The 24803-nt window shown below is 41.1% G+C and overlaps 1 protein-coding gene across 2 annotated transcripts in view; it reads left to right on the forward strand.

The window, feature by feature from the left end:
• lss (lanosterol synthase (2,3-oxidosqualene-lanosterol cyclase)) overlaps positions 1 to 24803 on the forward strand; it is a 144137-nt gene that overhangs the window by 56088 nt on the left and 63246 nt on the right. For both annotated transcript variants that reach the window (XM_078551676.1, XM_078551677.1), the window contains exons 7-10: positions 85 to 220; positions 5257 to 5365; positions 8131 to 8249; positions 17182 to 17279. In XM_078551676.1, coding sequence (XP_078407802.1) covers positions 85 to 220; positions 5257 to 5365; positions 8131 to 8249; positions 17182 to 17279 — 462 coding nt within the window. The remainder of the gene's footprint in view (positions 1 to 84; positions 221 to 5256; positions 5366 to 8130; positions 8250 to 17181; positions 17280 to 24803) is intronic.

A 24803-nucleotide genomic window follows, 5' to 3' on the forward strand; every position in this document is an offset into this window, starting at 1 on the left:
AGGAGTAGGAAATGTTAGTTTTCCATGCAGATTTACAATGCTTTACTTGTTACTGAGCTTGTCTGTATTGTAATTTTATGTTAGGCTCTTCCCTCGATGGGTGCCAGCTCACCCCTCCACGTTGTGGTGTCATTGTCGGCAAGTCTACCTCCCTATGAGTTACTGCTATGCCATGCGGCTCACTGCACAGGAAGATGAGCTTATTCGCAGCCTGCGTCAGGTAGGAACAACCGCTCAGAGTTCCTGATGTTTTGATCTGAGTTTACATTTTCATAATTGGAAGACTTTTATTGTTCAGCTTCAACATGGGTGGGTCTGGTAAGGCTTTTACACCACATTGGACTGAATTGTTAAACTCTGAAGTCTTGAGTATAGAATTATTGGAGCTCTATTCCATTGTTCTGTTGCCATAGATGGCGGCCTAATTAATGGTATGTGAAGATAAAACGTATTCATAAAATGAGGGAGATTTTACCTGATTGAATATTGCACAAGGCATAAAACTCTTCTTTCAGTGAACCATGTTTGGAGTTGGGAGAGGGTGTGCAAATCAAGAGAAAATATTAGAGTAATACCAGGGTGCAGAAAATACTGGAAGTGACAGATAGCACTAGTATAGAGAATAGTATGTTAGCAGGTGAAGTTAGGGTGAGGGAGAAAGTAACAAAACTAAATCAGGGTTACTATACATATACGTGAATGCACAAAGTATAGTAAATAAGATTGGGGAGTTACAGGTGCAGATTGCCATGTGGAAATATGATTTTGTGGCGATAACAGAGACCTGGCTCAAGGAAGGGCAGAACTGGGTGTTAAATATTCCCGGGTACAAGATGTTCAGAAAAGATAAGAAAGGAGGGGGGTGGCAGTATTGATTAAGAAGAGCATTGCAATGCTACAGAAAGAGGATGTCCCAGAGGTTTTAAGGACAGGATCAATTTGACTAGAGCTAAGGAACAAAAACAGTGCAATTACATTGCTCAGTGTAGTATATAGGCTGCCAACTAGCAAGAAGGATGTAAGAGAACAAATCTGCAGGGAAATTGCAAAGAGATGCAAGCATTATAGAGTAGTTATAATGGGGGACTTTAATTAACTGAATGTAGACTGGGATTGGTACTGTAAAGGGCAGAGAGAGGCATAAGTTCATGTGTTCAGGAGAATTTTCTACAGCAGTATGTGTCCAGTCCAACAAGAAAAGATGCACTGTTGAACCTGGTTCTTGGAAATGAGGTGGGCCAAGTAGATCAAGCGTAAGTCAGGGAGCATATAGGAGACAGTGATCATTGTATTGTACGTTTTAGGATGTTGATAGAAAAGGACAATAGGCAATCCAGAGTAAGAATAATTAACGGGACAAGAGCTGACTTCGATGAGCCAGATAGACTGGAACAGAAGATTGTCAGAAAAAAACTGTAGCTGAACAATAGGCTACCTTCAAAAAAGAATTGGTTCGGGCACAGTCAAGGGTGTATTCCATCGAAAGGAAAAGGTAGGGCAAACAAATCCAGAGCTCCCTGAATGAAAAAAGGAGATAGAAATTAATAAAAAGAAGACCAGGCAGAAAATACAATTGAGAACCAAGAGGAATACAGAAGGTTCAAAGGGGAGGTGAGAAAGCATATTAGAGAAGTGAAGAGGGATTATGAGAAAAGACTGGCAGCCAATATAAAGTCTTCTATAGGCATATGTGGGAGGAATGGGTTTCAGTTCATGGGGCACCATGGGGTAGAAGGGAGCTGTTCCGGTGGGATGGGCTTCACTTGAACCATGCTGGGACCCAGTGTCCTGGCGAATCGAATAACTAGGGTTGTAGAGAAGGCTTTAAACTAAATAGAGGGGAGGAGGGTTCTGTAGAGGGGTTAAGTAGGCTTACAAAGCAAAAGGATATGGTGGCATTGCAGGGCAGCTACTTAGGTAATGATATCCAGAGTGTGACAGGAAGGGACAGAGTGTACAAACATAAAAAAAAGCAAAGAGTCAAAGGGGAACAAATGGTAAAAAGGCACAATCAATGGCTACTCCCACCAGTGTCGTCTTCCCCTTCACCCATTGGATTTCACATCTTCTGATCCAAGGTCATTTCTTGCTATCGTACTTGGTACAAGATGGAATAACAAAGCTACCCCACCACCCTTTCCTTCCTGCCTGTCCTATCGAAAAGTCACATACCCCTAAATATTTAGCTCCCAGCTTTGATCTCCTTGTAACCATGTCTCTGTAATGGCTAAAAGATCATACCCATTAATCTCTCTTAGTGCTGTTAATTCATTTATTTTGTTCCAAATACTACATGCATTTAAGTAAAAAGCCATTGATTGTGCCTTTTTACCATTTGTTCCCCCTTTGACTCTCTTTGCTTTTTTTTTTAATGTTTGTACACCCTTTTATTATTTATATGACATAGGAGCAGAAGAATATGGGTTGATAAAGAAGAGCCAGCATGGATTTCTGAAGTGGAAATTGTGTTTAACTAACTTGCTGGAGTTTTTTGAAGAGGTAACAGAGGGTTGATGAGGGTAATGCTGTTGATGTGGCATACATGGACTTTCGAAAAGGCATTTGATGCAGTGCCACACAGACTTGAGAAAAATTATTGCTCATAGAATAAAAGGGACAGTAGCAACGTAGATACAAAATTGGCTGAAAAATAGGAGATTGAGTGTAATGGTCAATGGGTATTTTTCAGGCTGGAGGAAGGTTTATAATGGAGTTCTCCAGGGGTCAGTTGCTTTTCCTGATGTATATTAATGATCTAAATCTTGGTCTGCAGGGGACAATTTCAAAGTTTGCAGATGGTACACAGCTTGTTTTAAATGTGAAGAGGACTGTGTAGAACTTCAAAAGGACATAGGTAAGTTGGTGGAGTGGGCAGATAGGTGGCAGATGAACTGCAATATGGATAAGTGTGAGGTGATGCAATTTGCTAGGAAGAACATGGACAGATAATATAAGGGGTGAAATTTTGAAGGGGTGCAGGAGCAGGAAGACCTGCGTGTATATGTGCATAGATCATTGAAGGTGGCAGGACAGGTGGAGAGAGCAGTTAATAAAGCATATAATATCCTGGGCTTTATTAATAATGGCATAGAGTACAAGAGCAAGGAGGCTATGCTGAATTTATATAAGGCACTCGCTAGACCTGAGCTGGAGTATTGTGCACAGTTCTGGGTGCTATATTATAGGAAGGATGTGAACACATTGGAGAGAGTGCAGAAGACTTTTACAAGAAAGGTTCCAGGAATGAGAAATTTCAGTTACTAAGATAAATTGGAGAGGTTGGGACTGTTCTCTTTGAAGAAAAAGAAAGCTAAAAAGAGAACAAAAACAAAAATACCTGGAAAAACTCAGGCCTGGCAGCATCTACGGAGAAGAGCACAGTTAACGTTTCGAGTCCGAATGACCCTTCAACAGAACTTCTATTGAAGGGTCATTCGGACTCGAAACGTTAACTGTGCTCCTCTCCGTAGATGCTGCCAGACCTGGTGAGTTTTTCCAAGTATTTTTATTTTGGATTTCCAGCATCTGCAGTTTTTTGCTTAAAGCTAAAAAGATTTGATAGAGATGTTCAAAATAATGAGGGGGCTGGACAGTAGATAGGGAGAAGTTGTTCCTGCTCGTAAAAGGATCAAGAACACGAGGGCACAGATTTAAAGTGGGTTTTTTTATTAATTCATGGTATGTGGGCTTTGCTGGCTGGGCCAGCACTTATTGCCCGTCCTTAGTTGCCCTTCAGAAGGCGGTGGTGAGCTTCCTTCTTGAACCACTGCAGTACATGTGATGTAGGTACACTCACACCACAGTGCTGTCGGAAGGGAGTTCCAGGATTTTGACCCTGGAGGAACGGCGATATATTTCCAAGTCAGGATGGTGAATGACTTGGAGGGGAACTTCCAGGTGGTGGTGTTCCCATCTATCTGCTGCCATTGTACTTCTAGGTGGTAGTGGTCGTGGGTTTGGAAGGTGCTGTCGAAGGAACCTTGGTGAATGCCTGCAGTGCATCTTGTAGATGGTACACACTGCTACTACTGTGCATTGGTGATGGAAGGAGAGAATGTTTGTGGGTGTTGTGCCAATTAAGCGGGCTGCTTTGTCCTGGATGATGTCAAGCTTCGAGTGTGCTGTTAGCATCTGGAACTCTACAATGTAGAAATAGTTGTGTGGTTCGACACCACCTTTTCTATTTCAGCTAAACTGATTTTCTATGTGATGCAAATAATAAACTAGGATTAGTGAAAGAATTAGTACTGAATTACATCATTTAATACATGGTATTGGCAGAATGCATTGAAATAATATTCTTGTGCTGCATTTTGATGCCGAAATATTAAAATATTCTTTAAGGTAATCTGCCTGCCCACATGACAAACAAGTGACTATCCTGTAGGTTGGAGAGTATAGGAGGCCTCTTTTAGTTTGGATTGGCTCCAAGATGATGGAATATTGAAACTGAGTCAACCTTCAATGGCAACTGTCAATTTACAACTTGACCAGGCAGGTATGAAGTACTCCAGAGCACCGCCGAGCATTGTCCTAAGTTTGTAGGAAGTGGAAAGTTTACCAGTGCTCTGCGCTGGTAAGCTTGGTGGCTTTAGCTGGTTGTACTCCAGCAGTACTCTTGTGCACACCTGAGGCTTCTTATGTTTTGGCTATTGCCACCTACACTAAGTTTTCTGAACTTGGATTTTGTTCTTAAAGTGTAAACTTCATACTGGGCAAACAAAAGCTCTGCTTGTGAATTTTCTTGTGTCAGACACCTGATTTTGGTCAAGCGTGTAATACTCTTGATAAAACACACTGCAATTATCTTAATTGTAAATTCCCTACTATTTCCAAACAAGTACCTGATGTTAGACCCCATCCTAATTCCAGAATGACAGAGGGCAATGCCTTGGAAGAGGGAGTCTTGTGCCAGAATTTGGTTAGGCCCCCGAGTCTGCATTTATGTTGCAACTTGTTAGTGCCGTGATGCTGTGGTTATTCTGTAAGTACAGCCTAAGTATCTGTAAGATTTATGTGTCCTGTTGAAATCTGGGGGCAGTAGAGGAGAGAGGGACAGAAGAATCTGAATTTGGAACTAAGTCTACTTTAGATGGAACTACGTCCCATTAATGAGAAAATCTTGCTGGAAAAGTTTCCTTTGGTGTATTTAGCAGCAAATGCCATTATTGCACTTTGCATGTTACTGTTGTATTATCACATCTCATTCACCAATGAAGTTTGCCTTGCAAATTCTAAAACTTTGTTTTTCTCCAGGAACTCTATGTTCAGGATTACAGTACCATTGACTGGCCTGCCCAGCGAAACAATGTGGCAGTTTGTGACCTGTACACACCACACAGCAAGCTTCTCACTATTGCATACGGTATGGAGGATTCCTCAGTTACAGAAAAGTCAAAATGGTTTGTGTTTCACCATTTTTTTTTTAAAGACGACATCAAAGTTAGGTTCTCCCCCCCCGCCCCCAAAGTGGAATGTTCATTAGTAACAATAAATGTCCTCCATTTCTGAAGCTGTTGATTCAAGGTGGGTTGAGATACCAGAGAAACTGTCTCCAACTAAATTACTGAGCAAACCACACAGGTAAAGTTTTTTTTAATCTAAAAGGCTAATGGAATGTTATCCTTCTCTCAAGAAAAGGCTAATGGAATGTTATCCTTCTCTCAAGAAAAGGCTAATGGAATGTTATCCTTCTCTCAAGAGGACAGGAAGACAAAGGGTGTAAGTTATGTTATAGTTGTACAAAGCCCTGATGAAACCCCATCTGGAGTCCTTTATTCAGTTCTGAACACACCTCTTGAAACATAAATTGGCTCAGGCTGAGGCGATGGTTGGGGGTACGATGTTTTGCAGTACAGATTCCCCAGAATGATAGCAAGGCTAATCGGGTTAAATTGTGAGGACACATTGCATTGATGAGGCTTGTATTTCCTTGAATGTAGAAAATTAAAGTTGAGTTGTTTAAGATGTTCAAAGAATTTGATAGGGTAGATAGAAATTATTTCCTCTGGTTAGAATCCCGACCTTAAAATTGGAGCCAGGTTGACGTCAGAAAGCACTTCTTCATGCAAGGGTACAGGAATTCTAGAATACCTACCCACCCCCAAAAGGCTGTGAATGCTAGGACAATTGATTGATAGATTGAAATTTAAATTTTTGTTAGGGTACCAAGGGATATAGATTAAAGACTGGTGAATGGAGTTAAGATATAGACCTACCATCATCTAATTGAATGGCTGAGCAGGCACATGGGGCTAAATGGCCTACCCCTATTCTTAGGTTTCTATTTGCCTGAATGGTAATGCCTTTTGAGCTGTTTGATTGTGTGGGCCATTACAGTTGTGCCCAATATTTCCCCCACACATTGTCCATATGTATACTTAGGCAGCATGCACCACTAGACAGAAGCAGGAACCATGACTGATATTTCCCTTAGCAGCAGAGACCAGTTGTAACATCCCTGATAGAAGAGAAAAGCAGGCCAACAGCAAGGGTGCAGACCACCCTGCCAGTTGCATTCCGATCTCACCAAGTTTCAATCCACCTCATCCTCAGAAACATCAGCATACCATTCACACATTGCCAGCACCAACTGCCAGAGAGAAGATAGGAGCTTTGATTGAGATCTGAAGGTGTTAAAATTAATATTAAAGTCTGAGGACTGCAAAATGCCTGGTAAATGAGGTGTTGAACAGCTATCTCAAAGCTAGAAATGAAGTTCATGAAGGGAGGGGCAAATTCAGAGAGGGGCCGTGTAAATAAATGGGGAGAGTGTAAATTTGAAGTGGATTTCTTGGAATCTGGCCTAGAATCTTCTCATCGTCCGGCTGAGTTATGCATTAGATTTCTCATTCAATGCTAAGCTATTCCAACCATTTTTAATCAGTATTTTCTGGCTTCTTGCTAAGCCTCTTTCTTCAACTGATACAACCAGCAAGGTGGATGCAAAGCTTAAAACAATGTAGCTAATATCTTAATTTACCCATGGACACTCAGATGTTTGCATTTGAGTATCAGCCTGGTGACAGTGAAAGGAGAATGATATCAAAGGCTCACATTGCCCCCTTCCTCTATCCATGTGCTGCATACAAATTCACAATTCAGGTATGGTAGCAATTGTTCACATGTTAAATATTTAGATGCATTTACCTCAATATTGACAGGTGGGTTGCATTGGCAGGGAGGAAGAGTTTTGGTCAGCAAACTCAGATTTCTGTGTTTTCTGCAATGTTGGTAATTCAACAGGCTTCCTGCCCAGACGCCAGCCTAACTGGCAGGCTTGGCTGCCTGATGTGCAGGGAACACTCAAGGCTGTAGCTCCCTTAGTAGGAGCATAGGGGCATGGGAGATCAGGATCTTGGACGGGTCTGCTGCAGGCCATGGGAGGGGAATCCTTGATCCAGAACAGATGGTGTTGGGGATTGTGGGGGAAGGTGGCTGAAGGCATGAAAGAAGGTAGTCTCCTCCAGCCTGCCTCCTGGAAGCTAGTTGGTTTCCCGCCCCTGTTGTTTCCATTAAATCTGAAAACAGGCTGTTTGGGGTAAGATTTGTGATTTAAAATATTTTTTTAAATCTCATCTGACCCCAGCTTATCCATTTTTGGGGGTTAAAGTTGCTCCCACTGAATGAGCATGTGTTCAGTGTTTCCAAAGAAGTCTTGAATGTATTTTTAAAAATCTGACTGCTTGACATCAGGTGATGGGGTTAGAAGTTGCACCATTGTTAGAACTGTTTTGTACTAAATGTTGTTTCTCTTCAAGAACCGCTCTACATTTAGATTAGATGGGGTGGCATAGATTGGAGTATAACAAGAGTAATGGAGGTGGGGACTTCACTCTGCTTTATGTTGCAACTGAGGGTAAAATATTTAAAGCTGCTCATTAATAAATAGAAATCCATCAAAATGGGAGAAGGTTTGCTGTACCCAAGTTAATGGGAGAGTATCCCTAACTTCCTTTTCTTCCATCTCTCCCACCCCTCCACCCCAAAAATAAGATGTGTTTGAATATCCTGCTTATAAATGAAGATTCCACAGCTGATATACACCTAGATGTAAATGTACCATTCTGCTGTACCATTATCTTGGTGTTCCACCTGAGGTGATGAGTCATTAAATTTGGGCTTTTGCAGCTTTGCTGAATGTGTATGAGGATCACCACAGCACCAGCCTGAGGAAAAGGGCAATCACAGAACTCTACGACCACATCGTAGCTGACGATAGATTCACAAAGTGCATTAGTATTGGGCCGGTACGTGTTTATCTCAAAGGATTTGATTGTGATAGTGTTGGTACCATTAATTTTCAAAGAGGTTGTACATTTGTTCAAGATTGATTTCTTAACCGCTTTTCTGATTTCTTCTTAACCATTTTTCTGTTTGGATAAGTGTGAAAGTTGTTGTGCCGTCTCCAGGTATTTTGAATGTTTCTTCTTGCACTATTTATTATCTGTTAAGTTAGCATTGTTGTGAAGGAGACAAAACTGAATGGAATGAGATGTAAACAATTATACTAGTTGTGACAGAAAGCTGACAGTCAGGTAAACCAAAGGATTTTTTTTTGACTTTGGACAAAACAAATAGAAAACAGTGAGGAAGAAAGTAATGGACAACAGGGGCCAGATGTGTGTGGATGATGCAGGAAGATCAAGTCAGGAAACTTTGACAGACCTGCCCCTTTTTAAAAGGCTCATGCCTGCCATATTTTCATGTCTGAGGTGGCAACAGGTGGGCGGATGGTGAGGCTGGCAGGCTAGAATGCCCTCCTCTGCTTACTGGGGCATCAGCCCAGCTGTAATAATAAATGTCAGGTCCTAAAACCCTCAACCCCTCATCTACCCACATGGCCCCTCATACACCCCCGTACGTCCTCATATTCCATGCATCCTCCATAGCTGCTTACCCAGTATCCACTTTGGGTAAACCTCCCTCAGGAGCCATCTCTTTGAAAAAAAATTAAACTTCTAACAATCTAATAGAGCTGTCATTCAAACACACGTCATAATGAAAAAACCTAAGTCAAAAAGCCATTCAAAAAAATTAAATCCCCTCAAGTGGTCAATGTTGTAAAAACAAGCAACATCTATTCAGAAAGCACACCAAAGACAGATAATCCATCAGTAACCTCTTAAAACTGTTAATCAAACTATGAATTCTGCCCCTGCTAAGATAAGTGATTCTGGAGTTTGAAACTCAGCTATGCATTCATAATGACCTCAGCTATCAAAACAAACCATTACAGCTCACAGCCAATGAAGCCTATTAGAATTACAAAAACAAGCACTTTTTTTTTAAGCTGTCAATCAATGCAATCCAGGACAAGTAATGTTAAAAAGACGAGCTTTAAGGCTTTGTGCCTTAACACGAGGAGCATTCACAATAAAGTGGATGAATTAACCACGCAAATAGATGTAAACAGGTATGATATAGTCAAGATTATGGAGATGTGGCTGCAGGGTGACCAGGGATGGGAACTGAACATCCAGGAGTATTCCGTATTTAGGAAGGACAGACAAAAAGGAAAAGGCAGTGGAGTTGCATTGCTGGTTAAAGAGGAAATTTATGCAATAGTGAGGAAAGCTATTAGCTCCGACGGTGTGGGATCTGTACGGGTAGAGCTGAGAAACACAAGGAGCAAAAAACATTAGTGGGGGTTGTATATAGACCCCCAAACCGTAGTGGTGATGTTGGGAATGGCATTAAACAGGAAATTAGACACATGCAATAAAAGGAACATCTGTAATTATGAGTGACTTTAATATGCATATAGATTGGGCAAATCAAATTAGTAACAATACTGTAGGAGGAAGAATTCCTGGAGTGTATACGGGATGGTTTTTTAGACCAATACATGGAGGAACCAACTGGAGAACAGGCCATCCTGGACTGGATATTGTGTAATGAGAAAGGAATAATTGGCAATCTAGTTGTGTTAGGCCCCTTGGGGAATGGGCAACCATAATATGATAGAATTCTTCATCAAGATGGAGTGACGTAGTTGATTTTGAGACTAGGGCCCTGAATCTTAAAGGAAACTACGATGGTATGAGGTTCGAGTTGGCTATGATGGATTGGGAAACGTTACTGAAAGGGAAGACAGTGGATAGGCAATGGCAAACATTCAAAGAGCGCATGGGTGAACTGCAGCAATTATTTATTCCTGTCTGGTGCAGAAGTAAAACAGGAAAGTTGGCCAAACCATGGCTTACAAGGGAAATTAGAGATAGCATTAGATGCAAGCAAGAGGCATACAAATTGGCCAGAAAAAGCAACAGGCCTGAGGATTGGGAGCAGTTTAGAATTCAGCAAAGGAGGACCAAGGGATTGATTAAGAAGGGGAAAATAGAATACGAGTGTAAGCTTGCAGGGAACATAAAAACTGACTGTAAAAGCTTCTATAGGTATGTGAAGAGAAAAAGATTGGTGAAGACACATGTAGGTCCCTTACAGTCAGAAACAGGGGAATTTATAATGGGGAACAAAGAAATGGCTGACCAACTAAATACATACTTTGGTTGTCTTCACAAAGGAAGACACAAATAACATACCAGAAATGTTGAGGAACACAGGGTTTAGTGAGAAGGAGGAACTGAAAGAAATCAGTATTGGTAGGGAAATTGTGTTGGGGAAATTGATGGTATTGAAGGCCGATAAATCCCCAGGGCCTGATAATCTACATCCCAGAGTACTTAAGGAAGTGGCCCTAGAAATAATGGATGCATTGGTGGTCATCTTCAGAGATTCTATGGACTCTGGAACAGTTTCTATAGACTGGAGGGTAGCTAATGTAATCCCACTATTTAAAAAAGGAGGTAGAGAGAAAACAGGGAATTATAGACCAGTCAGCCTGAAGTCGGTAGTGGAGAAAATTCTAGAGTCCATTATAAAATATTTAATAGCTGAGCATTTGGAAAACAGTGGCAGAATCAGACAGCCAGCATGGATATACGAAAGGGAAATCATGCTTGACAAATCCACTGGAATTTTGAGGATGTAACTAGTAGAGTTGATGAGGGGGGAAGCCAGTGGATGTGGTTTATTTGGACTTTCAGAAGGCTTTCAACAAAGTCCCACATAAGAGATTGGCATGTAACATTAAAGCGCATGGGATTGGGGGTAGTATATTGAGATGGATAGAAAACTGGTTGGCAGACAGGAAACAAAGAGTAGGAATAAACGGGTCTTTTTCCAAATGGCAAGCAGTGACTGGTGGGGTACCCCAGTTATTCACAATATATATTAATGATTTAGATGAGGGAATTAAATGTAATATCTCCAAATTTGCAGATGACACAAAGCTGGGTGGGAGGGTGAGCTGTGAGGAGGATGCAGAGATGCTTCAATGTGATTTGGACAAGCTGAGTGAGTGGGCAAATGCATGGCAGATGCAGTATAATGTGGATAAATGTAAGGTTATCCACTTTGGTGACAAAAACAGGAAGGCAGATTATTATCTGAATGGCTATAAATTGAGAGGAGAATGTGCAACGAGATCTGGGTGTTCCCGTACACCAGTCGCTGAAGGTAAGCATGCAGGTGCAGTAGGCGGCAAATGGTATGTTGGCCTTCATAGCCAGAGGATTCGAGTGCAGGAGCAGGGATGTCTTGCAATTATACAGGGCCTTGGTGAGACCACACCTGAAATATTGTGTGCAGTTTTGGTCTCCTTATCTGAGGAAGGATGTTCTTGCTGTAGAGGAAGTGCAGCAAAGGTTTACCCAACTGATTCCTGGGATGGCAGGACTGACATATGAGGAGGAGAGATTATACATGCTGGAGTTCAGAAGAATGGGGGGGTGGGGGAAATCTCTTAGAAACCTATAAAATTCTAAACAGGTCTAGTCAGGGTAGATGCAGGAAGGATGTTCCCGATGGTGGGGGAGTCCAGAACAAGGGGTCACAGTCTGAGGATATAGGTTAGACCATTTAGGACTGAGATGAGGAGAAATTTCTTCACCCAGAGAGTGGTGAGCCTGTGGAATTTACTACGACAGAAAGTAGTTGAGGCCAAAACATTGTATGTTTTCAAGAAGGAGTTAGCTTATAGCCCTTGGGGCGAAAGGGATTAAAGGGTATGGGGAGAAAGCAGGAGCAGGCTATTGAGTTGGATGATCAGCCACGATCATAATGAATGGCAGAGCAGGCTCAAGGGCTGACTGGCCTACCCCTGCTCCTAGTTTCTACGTTTCCCCTAAGTGAAAGCTGAAAACCATTTTATTTCCAAATTTAAAGGGCTGTGAACACTTATATCACTTCAGATCAGGACACTTAAAACTTCCCAGTGTATTTTTTCAGTTTTGAATGTGTAATTGCACTTTTCCAATGGGAATAGTGCTCTCGTGCATCTCAACTCTTACGCAATGTTGATCAATCTAATGGTCAACTTACTATTGCAGACAGAGCCCTGTAACCAATCACTGCAGTAAAAACACATTTAACTTAAAATATAGCATGTAACTATTGAAACTGGAGGGATTTTTTTTGGTTTCCCCATTCAGTACCAGGATTCCCCCATGTTTCATGGAGTCATGTGTTTGACTCCAAAAAGTTGGCAGGGTGGGGTGGTCAGGGGCACTGTTGAACTGTCCAGCCCGGCAATGGAGCTGGCAAAGGTGGGAGTGTTTCATGCAGGCAGGCTACCTGCACCCTTATCCCAAGCCAGTAAAAATTGTCAGAAATGGGAAGAGGGCAGGAATCCCTGAATCAGGTCTCACCTGCCATTTTAAAAGTGTTCCTGAGTTGACTCAATTTATTGAGCATCTGGGCCCAGGAGGACGTAGACTGATGAAATGGGCAGACTCTTGGCAGATGAAAATTAATGCAGGGAAGTGCAAGGTGGTACATTTTGGTAGGAAGAAAGAGGAGAGCCAATATAAAACTTAAATTATTAAATCTGCTTCCGCTATCCACAGCTCACCACCACCTTTGAGGGCAACTAGGGATGGGCAATAAATGCTAGCTCAACCAGCAAAGCCCACATCCCATGAATGAATAAAAAAAATTGAAAGGGAGTGCAGGAAGAGAGAACTGGGGTGCAGATACACAAGTCTTTGAAGGTGGTAGGACAAATTGAGAAGGCTGTTTAAAATGCATACAACATCCCAGCCTTTGTAAATAGAGGCATAGCATACAAAAGCAAACAAGTTATGCTAAATCCTATCTAAAGTACTGGTTAGGCCCCAACTGGAGCAGTATGTTCATTTCTGGACACTACACTTTGGGAAGGATGTGAAAGTGTTAGAAAGGGTGCAGAGGAGATTTACTAGAATGGTACTGCGATGAAAAACTTAATTTGGAGAAACCAGAAAAACTGGAATTGTTCTCCTTAGAGCAGAGAAGGTTACAGGGAGCTGTTCATAATCAAGGGTTTTGATAGAGTAAGGAGAAATTTCCACTGGCAAAAGAGTCAATCACCAGAGGGCACAGATTTAAAAGCAATTGGTTAAAATAATCAGGGCAACACGAAAAAGTTATATAACAAGTTGTGATCTAGAATGCACTGCCTGAAAGGGTTAGAACCAGATTCAATAACAACTTTCATAAGAGAATTGGACAAATAATTGGAGGGAAAAGATTTGCAGGGTTAAGAGGAAAGACCAGGGGAGTGGGACTAATTGATTAGCTCTTTCAAAGAGCTGGCATAGATATGATGGGCTGAATGAGCTCCCAATTCTATGCATCAAGTAGTGAGGTGAGAGTGACTGCCCTTGACATCAAGGCAGCATTTGACCAAGTGTGGCATCAAGGAGCCCTAACAAAGCTGGAGTCAATGGGAATCTGGGGGAAAACTCTACTGGTTGGGGTCATACCGAACCCAAAGGAAGGTGATTGTTGTTGTTGGTCAATCATCTTTGTTCCAGGACATCATTGCAGGAGTTCCTCAGGTTAGTGTCCTAGGTCCAACCATCTTCAGCTGCTTCGTCAATGACCTTCCTTCCATCATGAGGTCAGATGTGGGATGTTGCTGATGATTACACAATGTTCAGCACAATTCACAACTCCTCAAATACTGAAGCAGTCCATGTCCAAAAGCAGCAAGATCTGGACAATATCCGGGCTTAGGCTGACAAATCGCAAGTAACATTCACACCACACAAGTGTCAGGAAATGACCATCTCCAACAAGAGAGAATCTAATCATCAACCTTTGACATTCAATGGCATTATCATCACTGTATCCCCCACCATCAACATACTGGGGATTACCATTGACCAGAAACTGAACTGGACTAGCCATATAAATTTTGTGGCTACAAGAGCAGGTCAGAGACCAGGAATTCTGTGACAAATGATACCTCCTGACTTCCAGAATCTTTTCACCATTTACAAGGCATGAGTCAAGAGTGTGATGAAATACTGTCCCTCTCCACTTACCTGGATGAGTGCAGTTCCAGCAACACTCAGCTTGACACCGTCCAGGACAAAGCAGCCTGGTTGATTGGCACCCCTTCCACAAACATTCACTCCCTCCACCAATGACAGTGGCAGCAGTGTACCATCGACAAGATGCACTGCCACTCACCATCCTGAGTTGGAAATATATCGCCATTCCTTCACTGTCAAAATCCCGGAATTCCCTCCCTAACAGCACTGTGGGTGTACCTACACCACATGGACTGCAGTCGTTCAAGAAGGCAGCTCACTACCAAGGGCAATTAGGGATGGGCAATAAATGCCTAGCCAGCAAAGCCCACATCCTGGTAATGATTTTTTTTTAAAAGTGGAAGGTGTATGACAAAAGGAGTTTTGTCATGCTTTTAATCAATCTTTTCTTTAAATTTCTACTTATAAGATATGACTGGCCATTTCAATTTTGATCACCTGCAAATAATAATAATCAAAGGCATTATTCTTAATAACACTTTGGCTGCAAAGTAAAGCAGTTATCAGACTGCTGGTGTGGCCATAATATCTATTAATGATTAACAAGTGGTCAGTTATCTTGTGCTTGAAGGAAGTTATGAAAATCTTGTATTATGTTAATATGTGTTCTCATTATGAAAGACAAACAAACATTGTTTTCCTATATTAAATTTTCAACTTCAAAGAAGACATTATATTCCATGCTAGCAAGTAATCCCCCATGCTGATACTTAATCAACATTAAGTATGATGATTCAGTTTTCTGTACTGATGAACGATGCACTTTAATTTCTTTGGCCTTGGTTGAATTTCAAGCTGGCGAGATCACAGAGCATGCTTCAAGTTTATTAATTCTGGTACCACATGTAGTGGGGGCAGCACATATTTCAGGTCCTAATTATTCCCAAGTAATGAGGTACTGCAGAGTACCAGTCATGTGTTCATTATTTTTGTACCCAAGGAGCTAAATGTTTTGTAGAATACTACAGTCTCTGTTGTCTTTGCTACTGATTATCTGTTAATAATAGTGTTTTGTAGTTTAACTGAGACTATGGTCTGATGGTGTTTATTCTACCACTGAATTCTAGGAAGTCACAGTAGGACTAGTGATTTATCCAATAAACTAACAGTGTCCAGGGTTTCTAGAAAGGTCCACTCTGATTCACAGGGAGCAAGTCTCACATACAGGACTGGTCTTTGGCACTGAGCACGAGGCAAATATAAGTTCACAGAATCTTTAATGGCACAGAAGGAGGCCATTCAGCCCATCATGTCAGCACTGGCTCCCCAAATAAGCATTATGACTTAGTGCCATTGCCCTGCCTTTCCCCCCATATCCCTGCATATTGTTTCTATTCAAATAATCATCTGATGCCCTCTTGAATGCCTCGATTGAACCTGCCTCCACTACACTTCCAGGTAGTGCATTCCAGACCCCAACCACTTGTGTGAAAGTTTTTTCACATCACATTTGCTTCTTTTGCAAATCACTTAAATCTGTGCCCTCTCATTCTTGATCCTTTTACAAGCAGGAACAGCTTCTCTGTGCATCCCGCTCATGATTTTGAGCATCTCTGACAGTCCCAACCTCTTCAATCTATCTTCGTAATTGAAGTTTCTCATCCCTGGAACCATTCTTGTAAACCTCTTCTGCACCCTCTCCAATGTGTTCACATCCTTCCTATAATGTGACACCCAGAACTGTACACAATACTCCAGCTGACGTCTAACAAGTGTCTTATATAAATTCAGCACAACCTCCTTGCCCTTGTACTAAGTTTTAAAATTAAAATACACAGGTAAACTGTAGGATAAAGTTACAATTTTGAAGTTCTTTGAAGGTGAAGTGGGTAAATTAATTACTGCATCCGGATAGGTAACACTACCTTACCAGTGAGAATGTAACAGTTTTGACTGGAATTTTGTGGTCAGCAGCAATGCAATGGTGTTCACCACTGACCTCAAGAAAGCTGCCACAAAAATCTAGCAATCTGTGGCGCGGATTGCACCTTTCCTGAAGTTAGTTTCAACCTAGTGCTAAGTCAAGGGGATCACCAGGCATCCAGCAACAGACATGTCATCAAGCAGGGTAAGTAACAATCGCTTGGACGTATTCTCAGACAGCAAAGCAGGAAGTAAAATGCAGTTATCATTAACTTAAATTTTATAGAGAGCAAAATAAATGATTGGGACATACACATGGGATCAAGGTAGAATCTGAGGTATCATACTTTAAAATATTTTTAAATTATGCGCAACTTTTTATCATAATGGACTAATTTGACATTACACAAAAATAAACGGTCGGTGAGACTTTTCAGCAGTAATTAGAAACTTGCTGCATTGTTTAAAAGCCCAAGGGTTTTTTTACAGTGAGACTAATCACAAGTCTTGCCAGTTCAGTGATTTCTAATTGGTTGCAGACTAAGAAGACTTCAACAGTGCACCTTATAAGATTAGCATTGAATCACTGACAGTAACTTCTAGATTTTCACTTTTAACTGCATGTGTGTAGACTTCTGTCAGTTTCAGAGGAGTAATGACAGTAAACACTGACAGTACTACTGCAAAATCTGGACATTTGTATCCCTACTTCGTACTGACATCGGCCACATGTGTGTACACTGAATGAATGCAAAGCTTACCTCAGAAGTTAGTTAGCCTGGGACATTGTGTTGTGAATGCATGGTGCTATGCTGTAGGCGAGGCCCACATGGTCGTCTGATGCTGTCAGCATGGATATGGTGACGTGACTGAGTGGGTGGAGCTAAAGGAGAAACTTCTCTCCTGCACTGTATTGTCTATGATTCCATTTACCTTCCAGATTTCCAAAACCATCAACATGTTAGTTCGCTGGCATGTGGAGGGTCACAAGGCCACTGCTTTCCAGGAGCATGTTGCTCGTATCCCGGACTATCTCTGGTAAGTTATCTGTCAGAATTGTTATGGGGTGAGATAGTAAAGACCAACTGAATTTGGTTTGAGAACAGGGGCGAATCACAACTATTCTATCCTAGCACTATTGCTTCTGCTGTTTATTGACTTGCACACTAGTTGATCTGAGCTTTTTTGTTTAGTTTAATCAATGTCTTCTCTATTTTCTTGCTGTGTAATCCTGACTAATTCATTTAAGGGTTTTGATGTTGAGTTCTTTCCACTGTTTGGTGACTCAATAACTAGAGGGCATTGATTAAAGATCGTCAGAAGTAGTTAGGAGAATTTGCAAGAAGCTGTGATGTTCTCATCATGGACTGCTCTGACCTTGAAGGCCCAATGTTTGTAAAGATCATTGCCCCTTCTTAGGCATTACACCTTTCTCAAGTAAGGAATGTGGTTTGTTTAGATCCCTTTCCCAAGATTTATACTCCTAAACAATGCTGTTTTGGCCTAGCTATGATCTAGTTTCTATCTATTCTTTATAAGTGCGTCAGAGCTGTGTATGAGAATGTACGTAGGAAAACAGAAGTTTCTTGTGTATGTGAGAGTGTATCAAAGCTCAGTATGAGAATGTAGTAGTACTCATGTGGTAATGTTTTAGTTATAATAGCACCCGATGCAGCAGGATAGAGCATGGCAGCACAGTAACACCTCCTTACTTGTGCTGAGTTGGTTCCTGAGCACCTCAAAGTAAGCAACACAAATGGACATTTGTTAGATCGGTGCTTTGCTAGAACTATTAGAATCAGAAAATCAAACATCATTGCAGAAACACCATAGAGACTGCAGATTGTTCTAGGGAAGGCCCTACCAATGCCTTCTTTAGCAAACTAGGGATGGGCAATAAAATGTGACCTTATCAACAGCACCCACATCCTAAGAGCAATATGTGTTTTTTTTTTAAATCAAGCATTTGTGATGCCAGATAGATGCATGTGTGGGGGAGGTACAACATCCCCTGCAATCATTCCAACTTGAGGGCTGTCAGTGATTATATTGATATCCGCAGCCTCATCCCCTGGCAATTCTTTCACAAAATTCACCACAGCTAATTTCTATGATTCTATCTACTAAAGAGTGTGATTTGAGGTGGGAATCTCTGAATGGGTAAGATGTCGATTTGTTAAAGGAGCAATGTAATTAGGTATAAAAACAGAAAATGCTGAAAGTACTCAGCTGGCCTGACATCATCTATGAAGAGATAAACATATGAAATAGGGGCGAAGGTAGACTATTCGGCCCACATTCAACAAAATCATGGCTGATCTCTTTGTTTTTCAAGTTCCTGTTATGACACAGCAATTGGTAAAGGCTGTTATTTAAAATCCCAGAGGCAAACTTTAGACAACTGCCATAACCTATATTTTCAAGTGGTATATTTGAGATGCAGCTCTACATTCAGGAATAAGACTGCCAGTTCAAGGTTTTAATATTGAGCTACATGAGACATTTATTAATTTACACAAATTACTACTATCATAACTTTTAACGAATTCCCAAACTAATCTCCACTAAGGCAACAAACAACCCATAGACTTTAACCAGACACCAGGCAAAGCATTTTCAACTTACAAATTCAAAAATGAGATTCCTTTCACTTTGGTTCCTTTGCAGACAGTTGTAGGCCTACAGCTGCTTGGATGTTACATGCCTTTGCCCTGCACACACAAAACTGCCTTCTGTTACACCCAGCACTTCTCTTTGAATGTAAATTCTCATTATATCAGGCCCTTTGAACTCCACCTCATAACAGTAAAATCCTTTTCATAGTACCAGCTTTATTAGTAATATAAACATTGATTGGCATCTCCTAGCTAGGCACAAGGTTTCAATCCCACTCTGAAATGCTCGATTCAACAAAATGCAAATTTACTCCACCTTACTGTTTACACCTCAAAGCTACCATACATCAAAGCACCCAGACTAGCTGGCTTCAATCCAATTAACACATAGACACACCCACAGACTAAATCTCTCTTTTAAAAAAAATAATTTCCAGTAACATTATATACACATTAATAGCTTCATGACAGTTCCACATTCCCATCTACCCCTGATAACCTTAGATTCTTGCTAGGCAAGGGAATCAATCTACCTCCACCTTAAAAATATTCAGTAACTTCTGAGGCAGAGTTCCAAAGTCACATAACCCTCTGAGAAAAAAATTCTCCTCTTCTGTCCTATAAGAAGGGTGACCTCCTAATTTTAAAACAGTGCCCCCTAATTCTGGGCTCACCCACAAGAGGAAACACCCTCTCCACATCCACCCTGTCAAGACCATTCAGGATCTTTTATACTTCAATCAAGTCACCCCCTCACTCTTCTAAACGCCAGTGGAAATAAAAAAAAAATAGCAAAATACAGCAGATGCTAGAAATCAGCAATAAAAACAGAAAATACTGGAAAAACTCAGGTCTGACAGCATCTTTGGAGAGAGAAATAGAGTTAACATTTCAAGTCCATATGACTTCTTCAGAAAAGCCCTTCCAGTGGAAATAAGCCCAGCCTGCCCAACCTTTCCACATAAGACAACCCACTCATTCCAGGTATCAAAATTTAGTAAAGCTCCTCTGAACCACGTCCAACGCTTTTATCTTCCCTTAAATAAGGAGACCAAAACTGCATACAGTATTGAAGATGCAGTCTCAATAATGCCCTGTGTAATTGAAACATAACATCCTTACTTTATGTTCAATTCCTCTCATAATAAAGGATAGCATTCCATTAACCATCTTGATTACATGCTGTACCTGCATACTAACTTTGTGACTCATGCACAAGAACATCTAGATCCCTCTGCACCTCAGAATTCCAGAGTTATTCTGTTTAAGTAATACTCTGCATTTTTATTCTTCCTGCCAAAGTGAGCAATTTCACATTTCCCAACATTATACTCCATCTGCCAGATTTTTGCCCATTCACTCAACTTATATCCATCTGCAAACTGCTTATGACTTCTTCACAGCATACTCTCCTGTGTCACCTGCAAATTTAGCTACCATGCCTCCACTCCCCTCATCTAAGTCATTGATGTAAATTGTAAAAAGCTGAGGTCCCAGCACAGACACCTGTGGGACTCCACTAGTTACATCAGACAAAGACCCATTTATGCATACTCTGTTTTCTGCCTGCCAGCCAATCTTCTATCCAGGCTAATATGTTACCTCCTATACTTTTATTTTCCACAATAACCTTTGATGTTGCACCTTATCAAATGCTTTCTGGAATTCCAAGTACAGTACATCTACAGGCTCCTCTCTGTTACTCACAATAAGAGGCTGTGGTAGAAGAATTAATCCAGGCAGGTCTCTTGGTTAAAGCTAGTTTATTTCCAAGACAACTCCTCAGTACTAATAGCTTCCACACAAAAAAGTGTTCCAGCTGTACCTTTTTATTCTTTTCTGTTGGGATAATTAATGCCCATCACCTGTTTAACCTACCAATTGGTTTTAACAAGATGATTGCCATATTAACAGATTCCCCTCTTTTCTTTTTAAAACTAAAAAAAACTTGGAACACTTTTTTTTAAACAAACAGAAGGAAATAATGTCACGTATTTCCACATCTATAATTCCCAAATTTCTTTACACGCACGCATGCTCCCGCAGTATACGACACTCCCCGTCCAACACGCTTAATACAATCCTAGTGATCTCTCTTCTTTCTAACATCCCCGGTCTATTCATAGTCTTTTTGCCAGTGACACTGTTCGTGGAATGAACATTGTCCCGAAGAATCAACATAACATTCTATGGGTGAACTTTTCCCACATTGCCTCTTGTCCAATATATTGACAGAAATATTATATAAGTAAACCTCCATACCTAATGCCTCTACTAAGGCTAACGTTTCAGCAGCTAAAGTGCTTTTCACTACCCTTTTTATTTTCTTGATCTCCCAAGCCAGTGGGCAATATTTATCGTTCTTTCCCACCATTTGGAAGATTGGGTACTCTAAGTGACCAACCTCATGTCTTCTGGATCATCCAAGGTTGGAAACTTGAGCACACATCTCTCAAAAAAAAAATTAAATTCTAAGTGTTTCATTTGCTCTCAGAGCTTGCTCAACTGTCACATGTTTTGTCATGGTACTCAGCTCTAACACATCATAACTAGCGTCAGGCCTAGTCTGAGTGCACAACCAGTTCAACTGCCCAATCAAATTTCTCAACTGTTCCATTCCTTCCTTGGTAACAGGATCCTCTTTTTTGTGAGGATCTACCACGAGTTATTGGGATATAATTAACATTTTCTAGATAAGATTGTTGATTCAATGTCACTCCTAACTTGCTCTGCTTAATACCTAAACCTATGTATTTAAAGGCCCCAGAAGTCTGACTTCCGACCTGGAATTCCTCCTTTATCCTCTCGATTACCCATTGTTCAAATTCTACAGATCCTCCCCACAGGAAATCATCAACATGCATGATAAAGATCACAGCTAGTTTCTCCTTATGGTACCAGCAGAACATCGCAGGGTCTGCCTTTAACTGAATGCAACCTATTTTCAACAAGACGGACCTCACAGAAAAACACCAAACTCTTGATGCATCATTCAACCCATAAACACACTTATTCAATTTCCATAGCTTTCCTTCTACATCCCCGGCTTCTTTGGGTGGTTTCAAAAAAACTTCCCTTTGAAACTTCTCCCCCTGTAAAAACGCAGCCTTTATATCAATCGATTTGCACTCCCAGGAATAGGATGCCAAAATAGCTTTAAAAAAAAATCTTCAAACTCACTTTCCCCGCAGTAGGCGAGTCCACTCTGACATCCTGATTCCCTAGTCTCTCTTCAAAGCCTCAGGCTACTAATCTCGCTTTGGCTTTATTTGTGCCGGTTGGGAGTACCTTTTCTGTATAGATTCATGTGAGATAAAGCTGGCTGTCCTCTGTCAGGTATTTCAGAATATAACCCAAATTCTTTCCAACTCTTTCTGTTTGGCTTCCTTTATCAGCATACTTTCCAATTTATTAGCAGCTACTAGAATCTTTGTCATAAAGACTTCTATTTCTATTAAGATTGCTAGCTTGCTCTCTAGTCCTCCTTGTTAAGCTATGCCCTCCACTCACATTTCTCTCCTTTTCTGGGCTGCTACTATATGATCATCCTCCCATGCGAACAGAACTCTGTTCGCAAGTCCATGATTTTATTCCAGGGTCATGACCACTTTCTGGTCCACTGTCAGAACTCATACTGCGCTTTCTGGGTTTCCACCTCTTTACCTCAGTTTGCCAGTCGATAGGTCTCGTCTCCTGTCCTTCATCCTGCACATTTAGCTAAATGTTTGTATTTACCAGTGGCCTTTCCTGCTCTCCCTATGATGGTGGCATCCCTCCACACACTGGTCCCTTCTGGCGTGTATATTACCTTTGTCCCTACTTTGGGTAATTGCCCTTTTGGACGAATCGCGTTGTCTTGTACCTCAGTATTACTTTGTTCATAGTCACTCAACTCTATCTGCTGTCGTCTGCCCCTCATAACTACCCAGTGTATGTGAAGTGCATGGTGCCTCCTTGCGTTCTATGTCCCGTTCAGAACCTGTAAAGGTATAGTCAGTACTAATTAACCGTGAAGAATGTACCCTAATAGTTTGATTACAGTGTTGCACAACTTTCCCATCACTCCCTATAACCTTGCCAGGTCCTTTCCACTCTTTATGGCCTTCCTTTCTATAATATACCAAATCTCCTTGTCTAAACTATATTCCTGATGGTCTTATGCGGTGCTGTAGGGCCTGCCGAATTTTCTCCGAAACCTCAGCTTTAATGAATGCTTTTCTGCCAACATGCAAAGCATACAGATAAGCAGAAAAAGTGGAGATAATGCTGGTCCCTTCTAGAACAGAGGGAGCATCTGACAACACCGATGGTAACTTCGGATTTCTTCCATACACCAACTGATACGGACTGTACCATTTGCAGAGAGTTCTTTGCATGCACCACCCATGCAAGCGCTGTTTGCAGTTTACAACCTGGTTGATCAGCTAATATTTTTGTAACATGTCATCTATTACTGCATGGTTTCTTTCACAAAGACCATTACTAAACAGACTCTTAGCTGCAGTGTGCACAACTATGATGTTTAAATTTTCACACATGATTTGTATCTCGCTAGAAACCACATCAGTACCAATAAACAGATTGATCCCTGCTATCTTACAAGGGAGGACCACCCATTTGGAGGGTGTTAATGTATTGTCATCTCCAAACCTGAAACAGGTAGAGCTTTTCATACTCCTCGACCTTCCGCTGGTCTGCCTCATCGAGGGACTCCAGATAGCAGTCAAGCCAGTCCATGCTGTACACCGTAAAAGTGCAACCACTGTCCAGAACTGCATAGTTGATGGAATCTACCATCAAGATACTCATCACTGGATTCAAACTCTGATCAACACAATTCCATCATGGCAGTCACTATCATCATTTTCAGATGAATCCATCTTGTGGGTCACTTCAAAAACACGATTCCTTCGCTGTGGGCAGTTCATTGTTTAATGGTACGGGGAATAACACCGATTAACCATTCCCCGTGCATTTTTTGGGTTTTTAACATCTACGGTCACCATCCCAGACATGCTTTTTGGACTCTCAAATTGGCCAGGGTTACGACCATTTTCAGACCTCGTCATTAACCCCATCTTTGTATTGGAATCTTCGTCTAATATTTGGTCGATCCTGAAATTCGGTCACCATTTAATCCTCTATCCTTTGTTTTACAGCATAGTTGTTCTCATTTGCTAAAAAAAAAGTGGCAGGGAACGACTGTTTCCCCAAAAATCCTTAGGGCAGCAGCATTTGATCTAAGAGAGGCTCTTTCTCTCAGAACTGAGAGTACTGTTAGTACTAAAAGACTATCAACATGGGAAATGCGAGCACAGTCCAGTAATTTAAATGCCAATACCAATTCTGGAATTTCAAGGTCAAATCTCTGTAGTCTCCTGTACCATTTATCAAAATCCATGATATATTCTGCCATGGACTGATCATCTGATTTCCTAAACCTATCAAAGATCATCCAAGCTTCATACGCTTCCAATAACTCATCCTTTTTGTAGAACTTATCCAAAAATTGTATCAGATGGTTTAATCCTTCTTCATGATCCAAATCATCTACTTTTCACTCTGAAAATGCTTTACTCCTTATCTTACTTTTGGCTGGTAATGATAACGCCAAAGCCATACCTTGCTTCTTCCAGGTATAGCAGTAACCCAGGCCCACATTTCAATTTCAGCCTTCCATTGCTGATAAGGTTCAGAGTCAGAAAAAATTGGTGGATAGCCAAAGCTTGTGATTTTGCACCATCCTTCTGCCATTCCATAACTTAAATTGTTAGCAACAGTACACTTCTTTTCCCTCAGAAGACTGAGACAGAAAGCTTCATATACAGCAATCAATCAGCAAAGCTTAAAGTTCATCCTCTGCTACCATGTTATTCACAATTAGAGGTTGTGGTGAAAGAATTAATCCAGGCAGGTCTCTTGGTTAAAGCTGGTTTATTTCCAAGAA

Source organism: Cetorhinus maximus, chromosome 11, assembly GCF_964194155.1.
Source record: "Cetorhinus maximus chromosome 11, sCetMax3.hap1.1, whole genome shotgun sequence".
In the NCBI taxonomy this organism is placed as follows: Eukaryota; Metazoa; Chordata; class Chondrichthyes; order Lamniformes; family Cetorhinidae; genus Cetorhinus; species Cetorhinus maximus.